General features: G+C 37.4%; 1 protein-coding gene across 1 annotated transcript in view; it reads left to right on the forward strand.

Moving 5' to 3' along the window:
- cluhb (CLUH binding protein of NUMT mRNA b) overlaps window positions 1-11,406 on the forward strand; it is a 17,891-nt gene extending 6,485 nt beyond the window's left edge. The window contains exons 6-26 of the mRNA XM_039675645.2: window positions 1-27; window positions 110-235; window positions 428-575; window positions 651-743; window positions 1,661-2,055; window positions 2,261-2,560; window positions 3,561-3,802; window positions 3,916-4,016; window positions 5,604-5,756; window positions 6,785-6,847; window positions 6,928-7,172; window positions 7,252-7,336; window positions 7,407-7,560; window positions 8,709-8,848; window positions 8,931-9,011; window positions 9,112-9,237; window positions 9,668-9,789; window positions 9,907-10,000; window positions 10,075-10,209; window positions 10,284-10,357; window positions 10,973-11,406. The exon at window positions 1-27 is cut by the window's left edge and continues 128 nt beyond it. Of these exons, the coding sequence (XP_039531579.2) occupies window positions 1-27; window positions 110-235; window positions 428-575; window positions 651-743; window positions 1,661-2,055; window positions 2,261-2,560; window positions 3,561-3,802; window positions 3,916-4,016; window positions 5,604-5,756; window positions 6,785-6,847; window positions 6,928-7,172; window positions 7,252-7,336; window positions 7,407-7,560; window positions 8,709-8,848; window positions 8,931-9,011; window positions 9,112-9,237; window positions 9,668-9,789; window positions 9,907-10,000; window positions 10,075-10,209; window positions 10,284-10,357; window positions 10,973-11,111 (3,043 nt within the window). The 3' untranslated portion in view covers window positions 11,112-11,406. The remainder of the gene's footprint in view (window positions 28-109; window positions 236-427; window positions 576-650; window positions 744-1,660; window positions 2,056-2,260; window positions 2,561-3,560; window positions 3,803-3,915; window positions 4,017-5,603; window positions 5,757-6,784; window positions 6,848-6,927; window positions 7,173-7,251; window positions 7,337-7,406; window positions 7,561-8,708; window positions 8,849-8,930; window positions 9,012-9,111; window positions 9,238-9,667; window positions 9,790-9,906; window positions 10,001-10,074; window positions 10,210-10,283; window positions 10,358-10,972) is intronic.
- Window positions 11,407-12,342: the final 936 nt, after the last annotated feature.

Raw genomic sequence — 12,342 nt, forward strand, 5'->3', positions numbered from 1 at the left:
ATCAACTCGTGGGTTCTACGTAAATCAGTGAGTTACAATGTACAAATTGTCCTTGCCCTACTAGAAAAACCAATGCATCGATTTGTTACATATTTTTATTTTCACTTAGATCCACGACTTACAGCTTTAATCCAAAGCCAGCCAATCCTAGTGCCCTCAGTCATGCTCTGCTGGATCTCCTGGGTCATATCAGTCCACTTTTTAAGAAGAACTTCAGTGCCTTGCTGAAAAGAAGGTATGACAGTTTTAAGGGCAAGTGAAATTGTAAAAATTGTAAAAAAAAAAATAATATACCATGAACTTAACTTTTTTACCTGCAAAATATGTTCATTCGTTGTCTAAATAAAATGATAATACAAAATATGATTGTTTTTCTTGTAAATGTAATAGAGTATGTAGAAACTACTCATCTTCTCTCTTATTTTAGAGGGTCCACACACCCCTTTGAAAGGATTGCCACACCGTTCCAGGTGTTTAGCTGGACAGCTCCAGCACTTGACCACACAATGGACTGTGTCCGAGCGGAGGATGTCATCTCCTTCCGCCTGGGTTATGAAGAACATGTGCCTGTTCAGGTAAAAATGTTGAAAGTCAGCGCACAAGCCAGTTACACAAGTAGTTTTTCACTCATTCCTCTGTGTTGAACAAAGGCCCGGGACTGGAATGAAGAACTTCAGGCCACAAGAGAGCTTCCGAGAAAAAACCTGACTGATCGTCTGATGAGGGACAGATCGGTTTTTAAGGTGTCTTCTTTACCACTTATCATATGTGTTCAACTTTGAACCAAAACTGGCTTTTACAGTTCCACAAATTACTTTTTGGAGTACTTAAAGGAGTAGTTCACTTTTAAAAAAAAACTTTTGCTGATAATGTACTCACCCCCATGTCATCCAAGATGTCCATGTCTTTCTTTCTTCAGTCGAAAAGAAATTAAGGTTTTTGATGAAAACATTCCAGGATTTTTCTCCATATAATGGACTTCAATGGGGTCCAAACGGTTGAAGGTCCAAAAGACAGTTTCAGTGCAAACTGCAAACTGTTCAAAGGGCTTTAAATGATTCCAGACGATGAATAAGGGTCTTATCAAGTGAAATGATCGCTCATTTAAAAAAAAATAATAACAAAGTTTAAGTTTTATAAGCTCAAATGCTCGCCTTGCTCTGTTCTGTGATGCACGTTTGTTGTCATTCAACGAACGAACTTGGGAGAGTCATGAACATGAATCACAGAACAGATCAAGGCGAGCATTTGAGCTTATAAAACTTAAACTTTGTTGTTTTTTTTTTTTAAATGAGCGATCGTTTCGCTTGATAAGACCCTTATTCATCGTCTGGAATCGTTTAAAGCCCTTTGAACAGTTTGCGGTTTGCACTGAAACTGTCTTTTGGACCTTGAACCGTTTGGTTCCCATTGAAGTCCATTATATGGAGAAAAATCCTGGAATGTTTTCATCAAAAACCTTAATTTCTTTTCGACTGAAGAAAGAAAGACATGGACATCTTGGATGACATGGGGGCGAGTAAATTATCAGCAAAAGCTTTTTAAACGTGAACTACTCCTTTACTACCAGGTGTAAACAGAGCCGTTCTGATCTAAAATGTAACATCAGGAACATTTTCATTGGCTGTTTCTAATACTGACCTTTTACTGACTTTATCAGGCTAACAGTGATTTTGTCAGCACTGCCACTCGAGGGGCCATGGCAGTGGTAGATGGTAACGTGATGCCCATCAACCCTAGTGAAGAACCACGACAGCAGATGTTCATCTGGAACAATATTTTCTTCAGTTTAGGCTTTGATGTGCAGGACCAATACAGAGATCTGGGAGGAGAGGCTGCGGCCCATGCCGCCCCTGTTCTGGACCTGAACGGTGTGAGGGCTTATTGGGCAGTGGATCAAGAAGAGCTCTACCTGATTGGCACTGTAGTGATCGATTACCGCGGCTACCGCGTCACTGCCCAAACTATCGTGCCGGGAATTCTTGAGCGTGACCAAGCACAGAGTGTTGTCTATGGCTCCACTGACTTTGGCAAGACCGTTGTGTCCGATGACAGGTAAATGCATCATTTTTAAAGGGATAGTTCACTTTGAAATTAATTTTTGATATGTTTTATCTTACCTCAAGGGCATCCAAGATGTAGGTGTCTTTGTTTCCACAGAAGTTTCAATTTTGATATTATTAGGTCAAACCGTTCTTGTCTGTCAGTCATATAATGGAGGTCTATGGTCACCACCTTACACATTTCAAACTTTTTGAAGGTATCTGGAGCTGCTTGACAAACCCAGTAAGAAGCTGCGAGTGCAGCGCCACCTAGTGCTGAACAAAGATGATACAGCAGTAGAGTTGTGCTCCTCGGTGGAGCACAAGGGCATTGTGGGTAATGATGGTCGGCACTACATACTGGATTTACTTTTTACCTTCCCACCCGACCTCAACTTTCTTCCTGTGGAAGGAGAGGATTTAAGTCCCGTGTGTAAACAACTGGGCTTCCCAAGGCTACATCCTCATCGCCTAGTGTGCCTGAGACAGGAACTCACTGACGCCTTTGTGGAGCACCGGTAATTATATTTACCCGTCTTATGATTATTACACAGGTGAACCTGTCAAAAAATAACACAATTCACCCAAAAATCCCCCCCAAAAAAGAAGAAATCTTTCATCCACAGTTGAGAATGAAGCCTATTTTAAGATAATAAATACTTTTTATGATCTTAAATAATAATTAATTTCCATATTACTTTACACATTTAAACCTCATTATTCTTCTTTAATAATATGGAAGGATTTTGCTGGTGCTTTCAAATAATTATTTTTTAAAATAATTATTTAAAAACAATTAAAAAAATAAAAATATAGAATTTAATAATCGCGATTAATCGCATCCAAAATAAAAGTTTGTGTTTACATAATATATGTGTGTGTGCTGCTTATAATTATTTTGTATATATAAACACACACACACACACACGCATGTATATATTTAAGAAATATGTGCATGTATATATTGCATGTATATTTATACATAATTGATATTATATATAAATATTAATATTATATAAATAAATAACACATTTTTCTTAAATATATACGTGCATGTGTGTGTGCATTTATATATACAAAATAATTATACGCAGCACACACACATGTATTATGTAGACAAACTTTTATTTTGAATGTGATTAATCGCGATAAATCATTGCCCAGCACAAAAAAAAAAAAAAACGTATTTTTACTTTAATACAGTTAAAGATTATCTCAGTAATGTGAATCCAATTAGAACCATAATTGAGATTATCATATTAATAATTATATAAACTTAATAATAACGTCCTGTCACATTAACGTACTGAGAATTTTGCTGAAAATATTTTGCTTAATTTTCAAAATATCAATGGTCCTGAATACAGGCATTTGGTGAAAAAATAATTCTTGGCCTGGTCTTGCCAGTGTTTGTGAAAATATTGCTAATTTTGGGTATAGCGATTACAACTGAAATGCATCATGATGTAAATATTAACCTTTTAAGCTGAATGATCTTTTTATGTGAAATGCCACCAGATACCAGATGTTAATGGAAACTGTCTCTCAAAGTACTGAGCATGACAAAGAAATCAAAGATGTTGGCAAATCTGCACTAAAGGGCGATCCAACTACTACGCCTCAGCTATCCTCAACATCTCCCCCACTCCCAGACCAGGATTCAGAGGACCTTTCCCTAAAAACTTCTTCAATAAAGCATATCTTCTCCTCCCTCAGGAAAACTTTTGACATACATTTCAACCCCAACATCTTCTGTGCAGGTGTGTTTCTGTGTTTACCTTGCAGCTCTTTTGGCTATACACATGAGCAGCATATTACACGTGTATGGATAAATATGAACATTGCATTACTAATATTTTTGTTCTTTTATCAGGTGTACGTTTCCCCAAGGAAAGTGCAGAAGATATCCAGAAACAGAAACAACAGTTAAAGGATGCTGCAGTCTTCCTCATTTCCAATCAAATCCCCGCATTTGTAAGTTGCTTTTTAGGGATGTGCGATCAATCGTAATTGATTTTGGCTTCCAACATTTATGAAAACAACTAAATCGAGGTAAACCGATTATTGTGTATTATTCCGCACCTTCCTTTCCTTCAAAGGTACTTTCTTTCCTCCCTAAAAGCCCAAATGTAACATCCAAACAGCCAAATAAGAGAATATTGTAAAATACAGTCTACTGTTGCTAAACTGCAGGACATGTTTGATATTAAACAGTGTAATCAAAAGCACATTAAGCCACAAAAGAGACACTGTTCCCCAGGTGCCTTTCTTTATGCGTGCTTTGAGTCGGAGCCGAATGCGTATGATGGGTTTCAATAGACCTTATTCAGAGCAGCGCCATGACAGGTATGAAAGTGAGGCTGTGAGGGATAGACTTACCGTATTTCCAGTGGCATCCGCTGTAAAAAGCTGAATAAAGCTCCTAGATTACTTACAATTTTCCACAACTTATATTGTCGGGAGTTTTTTGTCAACTGAAATTTCTTGGAAATATATTTTTCCAGTGTTTCATGAGCAGAACAATCCGAAAACACATTAAATAACAGTACAGCCCATTGAAGAGATGCATGTCTATCCCTCACAGCCTCGCTTTCATTCTCATTAAAAATCAAAGATGGCGCTGCTGTGAATAAGGCGTCATAACGCGTACACACAACCCAAACAGCAACATAGTGTCGGCCCAGATCCGGCAAATATGTCAAAATGCCTTAGTTTCCACGTAAAAACAGTGGGTTATGGCTTAACTACACACGGTTGAGAAAGAAAATGCGTGTTTATCAGCATTTTGAATCCGTGTATTAACTCTTAAAGTGACAGCAGCCTAATTTACCTGCTGCTGTTTATTATTAATGATAATCAAACAACTATCTTGACCTGAATAACTTAACTAGCTTTAAAGGGTTAGTTCACCCAAAAAATTCTGGACGATATATGGAAGAATGTTTTAATCTAACGGATCTCATTCCCCATTGACTACCATAGTAGGAAAAAATACATACTATGGTAGTCAATGGGGAATGAGATCTGTTTGATTAAAACATTCTTCCAAATATCTTCCTTTGTGTACAGCAGAACAAATAAACACATAGAGGTTTGGAACAACGTGAGGGTGAGTAAATACTGACAGAATTTTCATTTTTGGGTGAACTAACCCTTTAATAAGGATTAATCTATATTTAATGTGTACAGCAAGACTGTGCAATGTTATTTTACATTTGATTATTTAATTTATTTATCTGAATGCGAGTACATCTTCCTGAAAAACTTACTATTTAGTTTTGCTGAAGAACTGATAATTGTGAAATTTTTAAATTTTTAGCTACTAAAATCGTGAAATAAGACTAATCTGAGATTATATAGCCCACCAATAATCGATTTAAATAATTGTGACCAAAAATGTTTGTGATTATGGTTTTTGCCATAATCGAGCAGCCCTATTGATTTTTATTAGGATTGGAAGATATAGATAAGGATATAAAACAGATTATCCCTGATGTCTGTCCTTGTGTAACCCCGAGCTGAATGGGAAAAAATGGCATCTTTATCTGTGTGTGTTTGTAGATGAAGAGTTGCCTTGACCACACATCAATGCCAATAGACGGCGTCACTCTAACCGAGGCTCTGCATCAGCACGGCATCAACATCCGCTACCTGGGCTCTGTGCTGGAGAATATTCAGAAGATACCCCAGAAACAAAGGCTTGATCATGTCTATGTAAGTGTGTATTTTACTCATACCTGTCACGTTTTCTGTTGGTTCCTTGGATTTTTAGTTTATCTTCCTACGGCGGCGTCCAAAAACGTCGGCAGCGTTTGTGCATGAAGGCACCTCACAAAACTAGTGTGGTTCAATAACCAGTTTAATGATCTACAGCAAAATAGTGAGAGCTTTTGTATCTATCTGACGCACCCACCGCTAGCCTAGCTTAGCACAAAGACTGGATGTAAATGGATACAGCTAGCATACTAATCCCAAATAAGTGACAAAATAACGCAAACATTTTCCTATTTAACATGTTGTGATTTGTATAGTCACAGAGTGTACAAATAACAAGGTCATAGGAGACACAGCCATCTTTTAACCGTATAAATGTTGGGAAATATATTTAGGCGAAGCACTGCTACTTGGGCGGAGGGATTACCGCAGCAGCTGAGATGCGTTCAGAGTTGGAGTATAGAGTCAACAATCACTAGATAGTAAAAGCATAGTTAACAATCATGGGTGTTCGTTGTATTGTAAAGAGCTGCGACGATAAACAGGAGAGACCAGGTAATACCATGATGTTTCATAGAAATCCAACCAAAATAGGATATTTGTTCAGCTGTAATATTAGTTCCCTATATTTATACGGTTAAAAGATGGCTGTGTCTCATATGACCTTGTTATTTGTACACTCTGTGACTATGTTTGTGTCATTTTGTCACTTATTTGGGATTAGTATGCTAGCTGTATCCATTTACATCCAGTCTTTGTGCTAAGCTAAGCTAGCGGTGGGTGCGTCAGACTGAGTTACAGCACGCACGGAGATGAAAAAGGTGTGTGTGGACTTATCTAACTCTGAGGGATACGGTGAATAAGCTAAAGTCCCAAAAAGTCAGAGTGTCCCTTTAAATGTAAATTAAAGTTGTACCACTAGACTAACTTATTTTAATCTGAAGAGAAGAACTAATAAGATGTGTGTGTACGACGCCCACTATACAATGATTACATTTGAAAAAGTAACTTTTTTGAACCTCTTTCAGAGAATTGCACTCTGTGAGCTGATCACCAGATGTGCAAAACATCTGTTTAAGACGTATCTTTTGGTGAGTGTCCAGAAATTGCTTACGGTGTTTAAATGCTCAGTGGGATATCATCACAAATATAATGCTAGGACACTCCTCAGGCAGTGGAACCATCTGCCCTGTCCGCCTCCGTCAGCCATTTCCTCAACTGCTTCTTGAGCTCTTTTGCCGATGCCGGAGTCATCCAGCAAAACGACAAGTTAGCTTCTAGACGCAGGAGTCGGAGAAGGCGGAGTCGTGCATCTGTGGGCGGCACCGTGACTGTCTGGGCCAACCTCACTCCCAGTGACCTTTGGGAGGCCATCAAAACTGAGGCCCGGGAGTACTACCATTACAGCCTGCCCTGGTGAGTGACCAGTTCTCTGAACACAAATAGATGGTGCGCTGTGATTTGATACGAGTGGGATCTCGTCTCCTTCTGGCAGTGGAAGTGTGGAGGAGGCCGTGGACAAATGCAGGCTGCAGAGAAACACCCTGCTCAGAGAGATCGCCATCAAAACTGGCATTCAGGTACTTCAGATTGAGATTATTGTGCTTTTTTCTCACCCCGATAACTACCCCATCTCTATCTCTCCTTCAGATTCTTTTAAGAGAGTATCACTTTGATTCTGAGCACAGAACGGTGTTCACTGAAGAGGACATCCTTAACATCTTCCCCGTAGTAAAGCACATCAGTCCCAGGGCCAACGATGCTCTTTATCTCTTGCGTTGTGGTCAGTCTCAGGTCCAGAAAGGTGAGCACTCAAAGTAGCTCTCAATCTGGGGACTTTATCTGGCTGAAATAAATAAATAATATATACGATAGATAGATAGATAGATCGATAGATAGATAGATAGATAGATAGATAGATAGATAGATAGATAGATAGATAGATAGATAGATAGATAGATAGATAGATAGATAGATAGATAGATAGATAGATAGATAGATAGATCGTGCCACAATATATCGCAATACAAAAATGCAACAACACGTGTCGTGGATAGTGACAATATGTATCGTGGATAGTTCCCCAAAATAAAACTTACTGTGTGAGAAAAAAAATCAAGTTTTCAGAGTTTTAGTGTAAGTAGACTACTAGACTGAACTACTATATATAATGTTGATTATAATAATGCATAATAATGCAATTTGTGGGTCCTGATATTGCCAAATGTCTGATGTTACCAATAAAAAGTGGCCGACATTATTTTTAAATATATCTTGTCAGTGAAAGCGTGCAAGCATATAATCTACAATAACTCAGTAATTTCTGCTTCAGAATCATGAATATTTTTATTCTGGTTTTACCATTTTCCTTGGGTTACAAACACCAAGTCCAAGCCTATTCATTTAAACCTACAATGATCAAATTTAGCATTTTAATCAACAGTACATTTTTGGCTAATCTTTTACCATATGTCTTGGAGTATCGTATCGCAATAATATTGTATCGTGATATGTATCGAATCGTGACATGAGGGTATCGTTACACCCCTAATAGATAGAATTTTATTTTATTTAGTATTTTTATTTTTGACATTGGAATGTATTAGCAAAAATCTAAATAAAAGTATTTATTATTTTTAATAATAATAATAATAACAATAAACTATTTTTATCGAGACGGTAACTCTAAGGCACTTTAAATACAATAAAAAAAAATTAAAAACACAACAATTGATATACATGAGCATAAAAACTGTTTTTTTTTTTTAGGATTATTTTCTGAATCAAAACGGCAAAAGAAGCCTTTATTTCAAATAGAAAAAAATGGGAAAAAAAATTAAAAATGCATTAATGTGAAATTAATTTAAAAAACACCTCTTACTGACCCAGACTTTTGAACGGTAGTATATTTTAAACAAAAATAACATTCAAACAATCTTTGTTCGTCACTAGGTTGCTTGAAAGAGGGCTGTGAGTTAATAAGCCAGGCTCTGGGTCTCTTCACTAATGTCTACGGGGCTCTGCATCAGGACGTCTGCGTATGTCTGAGGCTATTGGGACGCATACACTACATCCTCGGAGACTACGCTGAGGTATCACATGCTCCAAAATGACATTGAATAAAGAACTCAATAAATGACATTTTGAAATGAAATTTGTATTTTATGCTGCCAGGCCCTCAGTCACCAGCAGAGGGCTGTGCTGATCAGTGAAAGAGTCCTGGGAATTGAGCATCCCAACACCATACAGGAATATGTACGTAATCATCTCAGTGTAAATTAAAAGTATGGTTTACTGTAGTATCATACAGTTATGCTGGTGTCAATATACGAAAAGTTGTTTCCTCTTTATGTAGAAGCACCTTGGTCTTTATTGCTTTGCTGGAGGGCAGCCAGTGACAGCTCTGCGATTATTATACCGTGCCCGATACCTGATGCTCCTGGTGTGTGGAGAAGACCATCCCGAGATGACTTTACTGGATGTGAGTTAGAATCATAGCAGTGTGATAATAATGAATAACAGGGACATTGAAAACAACATGTCAACTAGTGGCCTGCAGTTTGACATGCTGTACTCAAGCTATTTTAAACAGCATTTTTATAATTCTTGTATATTTCCCCATATTAATCAAGAGATTCTGTTATTTAATGTTGTGTACACACCTGCTGGAAGATATTTTTTTTATCATATACAGATTTATATATACTACTACGTACACCAGTGGTATCAGAATCACTGACTTGCACTTTAATATATTTTTCCCATAAATGAGTATTAAAATCTTACCATGTTTAGCATCTCCCCCAATACTGATGATAATAAGTAATGCTCATTAATATCTTTGCAAATGGTTACTAAATGCACAAACTAGTTTTAAAGCACCCTTAACTTTGCGTTCATGTCCCGTACAGAGTAAAATAGGCCTTGTGCTTCATAGTATGATGGCCTGTGATCTTGCCCTGAAGTTCCTGGAGAACGCCCTCGCCCTGACCTCCAAATATCAGGGACCCTCATCTCTCAAACTGGCACAAAGGTGAAGGGTGAACAGAAACACAACCAAGCCACTTTGTTGTGGATACAGCACTCATATGTTCTGAACCTGAAGAAAACATAAATGGAAAGTGTTTCACGATCCTGTCCTTCTCCACAGTCATCACTTATTGGCAAAGGTGCATGAAAGTAAAGGAGATTTCCGTGCTGCACTGAGGCATGAAAAGGAGCGTTACGGCATATACAGAAAGCAGGTGAATGGTTACAAGAATACAAAATGAGCAGACTTGAATCGAATGTAGATTTTAATAAATGCTGTGTTTAATAGGTGGGAGAAGCACACGAGAAGACCCAAGAGAGTTCAGAGTACCTAAAGCATCTGACTCATCAGGCAGTGATTCTACAGAAAACTATGAACTGGATCTACAAGACTGGATCAGACACCAATATCTCCCATCTCAATGTTAGTACTGTACATGGCTCAGTTGATATTGTTGTGTTATAATGATGAATTAATTGCGCTGTTCGCTCATTTAGCTGAACTCTCCAAGTCGTGTCTGGATTGTGGAGCAGCTAAATCTTGTCACTGGGATTGTCCTTATTCCTCTTAGGTAAGAAAAATAACCTTTACCAGTCAGGAACTTTTCAATCGCTCATTGATTGCAATGTAATTATAACATAAATATGCGTTAAAGGGTAGTTTTATGTGGCTGTGATTGTTTTTCACCCTTCCCTCGGGATAATTTGACTCGGAACTCATTTAAAAAAAAATTTTTTATGAAATTGAGTGTTTATCTGAGTGGTCCAAGACCTTAGGACTTTTGTTGCATTTGAAGCAAAAATACTCCAAAAAAAAAAAAAAAAAAATGTGGTTGTAATTTTAAAAAAATTACCGGTAACAAATATTTCCCTCATGGGTCAATTTGACCCCCTTAGGAATGAATGGAATGTGAGGAATTGTTCAGTATACATAGAAAATCCAACCCTAAAAATGCTAAAACTACACCAAAAAATGTATTTTATAATAAGGGCTGTGCAAAGATTAATTGCGATTAATCGCATCCAAAATAAAAGTTTGTGTTTGGATGCGATTAATCGCAATTAGTCTTTGCACAGCCCTATTTATAATGTTTACATGTTCTCTGTTCTGTTCTCTACATTATTCTTTCTTTGCATTTCTCTCTTGAATAACTATTTAAGTCATCCACTTTCTTTTACCCCTGAAGTGACAGTGACCTTGAGAAACTCCAGACTGACGCTCAGAAAACATGTCAGCCCGCACAAAATCACGTTGAGTCAACGGAGGATCTGCAGGTGCCGTCTGAGGACCTCGACACACTCCAAGCTGTTACTCAAGACGACTAACGCCTTTAAATGAAGTAAACAGACAGATGAGCTATTAAATGAAGAATGATCTAGTTTAGCTTTAAACATATTAATAGGAAATGAAATAAGAAAAAGTGGATGATCTTGCAAGAAAATATAGCACTCCCTTTAAAAAGCATGAGTGTATCTGGCTGTTGATTGTAACTGCAAATTTGCACATTTGTAAACAAACCTGTCTGATCATTTATATCTTCCTTTGTATGTTGATGTGTGCTGTTGAACTGTATGTGTACAAGACTAGTAAAGAGGGCTAATGCATGCACTTCATACTTGAGTTTACACTGAGCTTTGCTTGATTTCAGGAATGTTGGCCAAGAAATATGATTATGTTTCAAATAAAGAACTAATCTTAGAATATTAAATTTAATTTTAAATTAGCTTTATATATATATTTTTTTCAGCTCTCATTTTAATTTGTTGAATTTCTTTTTTAATTTACAATTATTGTTTATTCAAAATTACTATTTAGGTTTAATTTATTTTTCTTTCAGTTAGTAATTTTAATGCTTTTATTTTCAGTTAGTTAGACTCAGCAAAGTCCATTTTGAAAAACAAAAATCAAGTTTTCTGAAGGTTCCAAAACAAAATCAGCTAGCAACCACTCCTTAAAGGGATAGTTCACTTTGAAATTAATTTTTGGTATGTTTTAGCTTACCTCAAGGGCATCCAAGATGTAGGTGTCTTTGTTTCCGCAGTAGTTTCAATTTTGATGTTTTTAGATCAAACCGCTCTTGTCTGTCAGTCATATAATGGAGGTCTATGATCACCACCTCAAAGAGCATGCACAGAGAAGTCCAAATTAAACATGATTTAATGACTCGTAAATGTAAGTACACATAGATGGACTAAGACATGAAACGAGCGGTTTGCGTGAGAAAACGAACAGCATTTATATCGTTTTTACCTCTTGTAACCACAGCCACGTCCAACTGATCTGAGGGCGTGGGCGCTTTGTAGCTGTGGTAACAAGAGGTAAAAACGATATAAATACTGTTCGTTTTCTCACGCAAACCGCTCGTTTCGTGTCTTAGGCCGGTTTCACACCGCACGCGTTAGCAGAGCATAAGCAGCGCAGGAGCAGTGCGTATGGTCAGCGGAAGCAGGACACACGCGTTTTGCTTTCATACTGACAGCGTTGACGCGTGCGGCTTGCTTACAGACAAAGTACTCTATAATGGGTAAGTTGGCTTTGCTTTATTTCATTTTCAAA

The sequence above is a fragment of the Pimephales promelas genome, chromosome 19 (genome assembly GCF_988280905.1).
Source record: "Pimephales promelas chromosome 19, fPimPro1.hap1.1, whole genome shotgun sequence".
In the NCBI taxonomy this organism is placed as follows: Eukaryota; Metazoa; Chordata; class Actinopteri; order Cypriniformes; family Leuciscidae; genus Pimephales; species Pimephales promelas.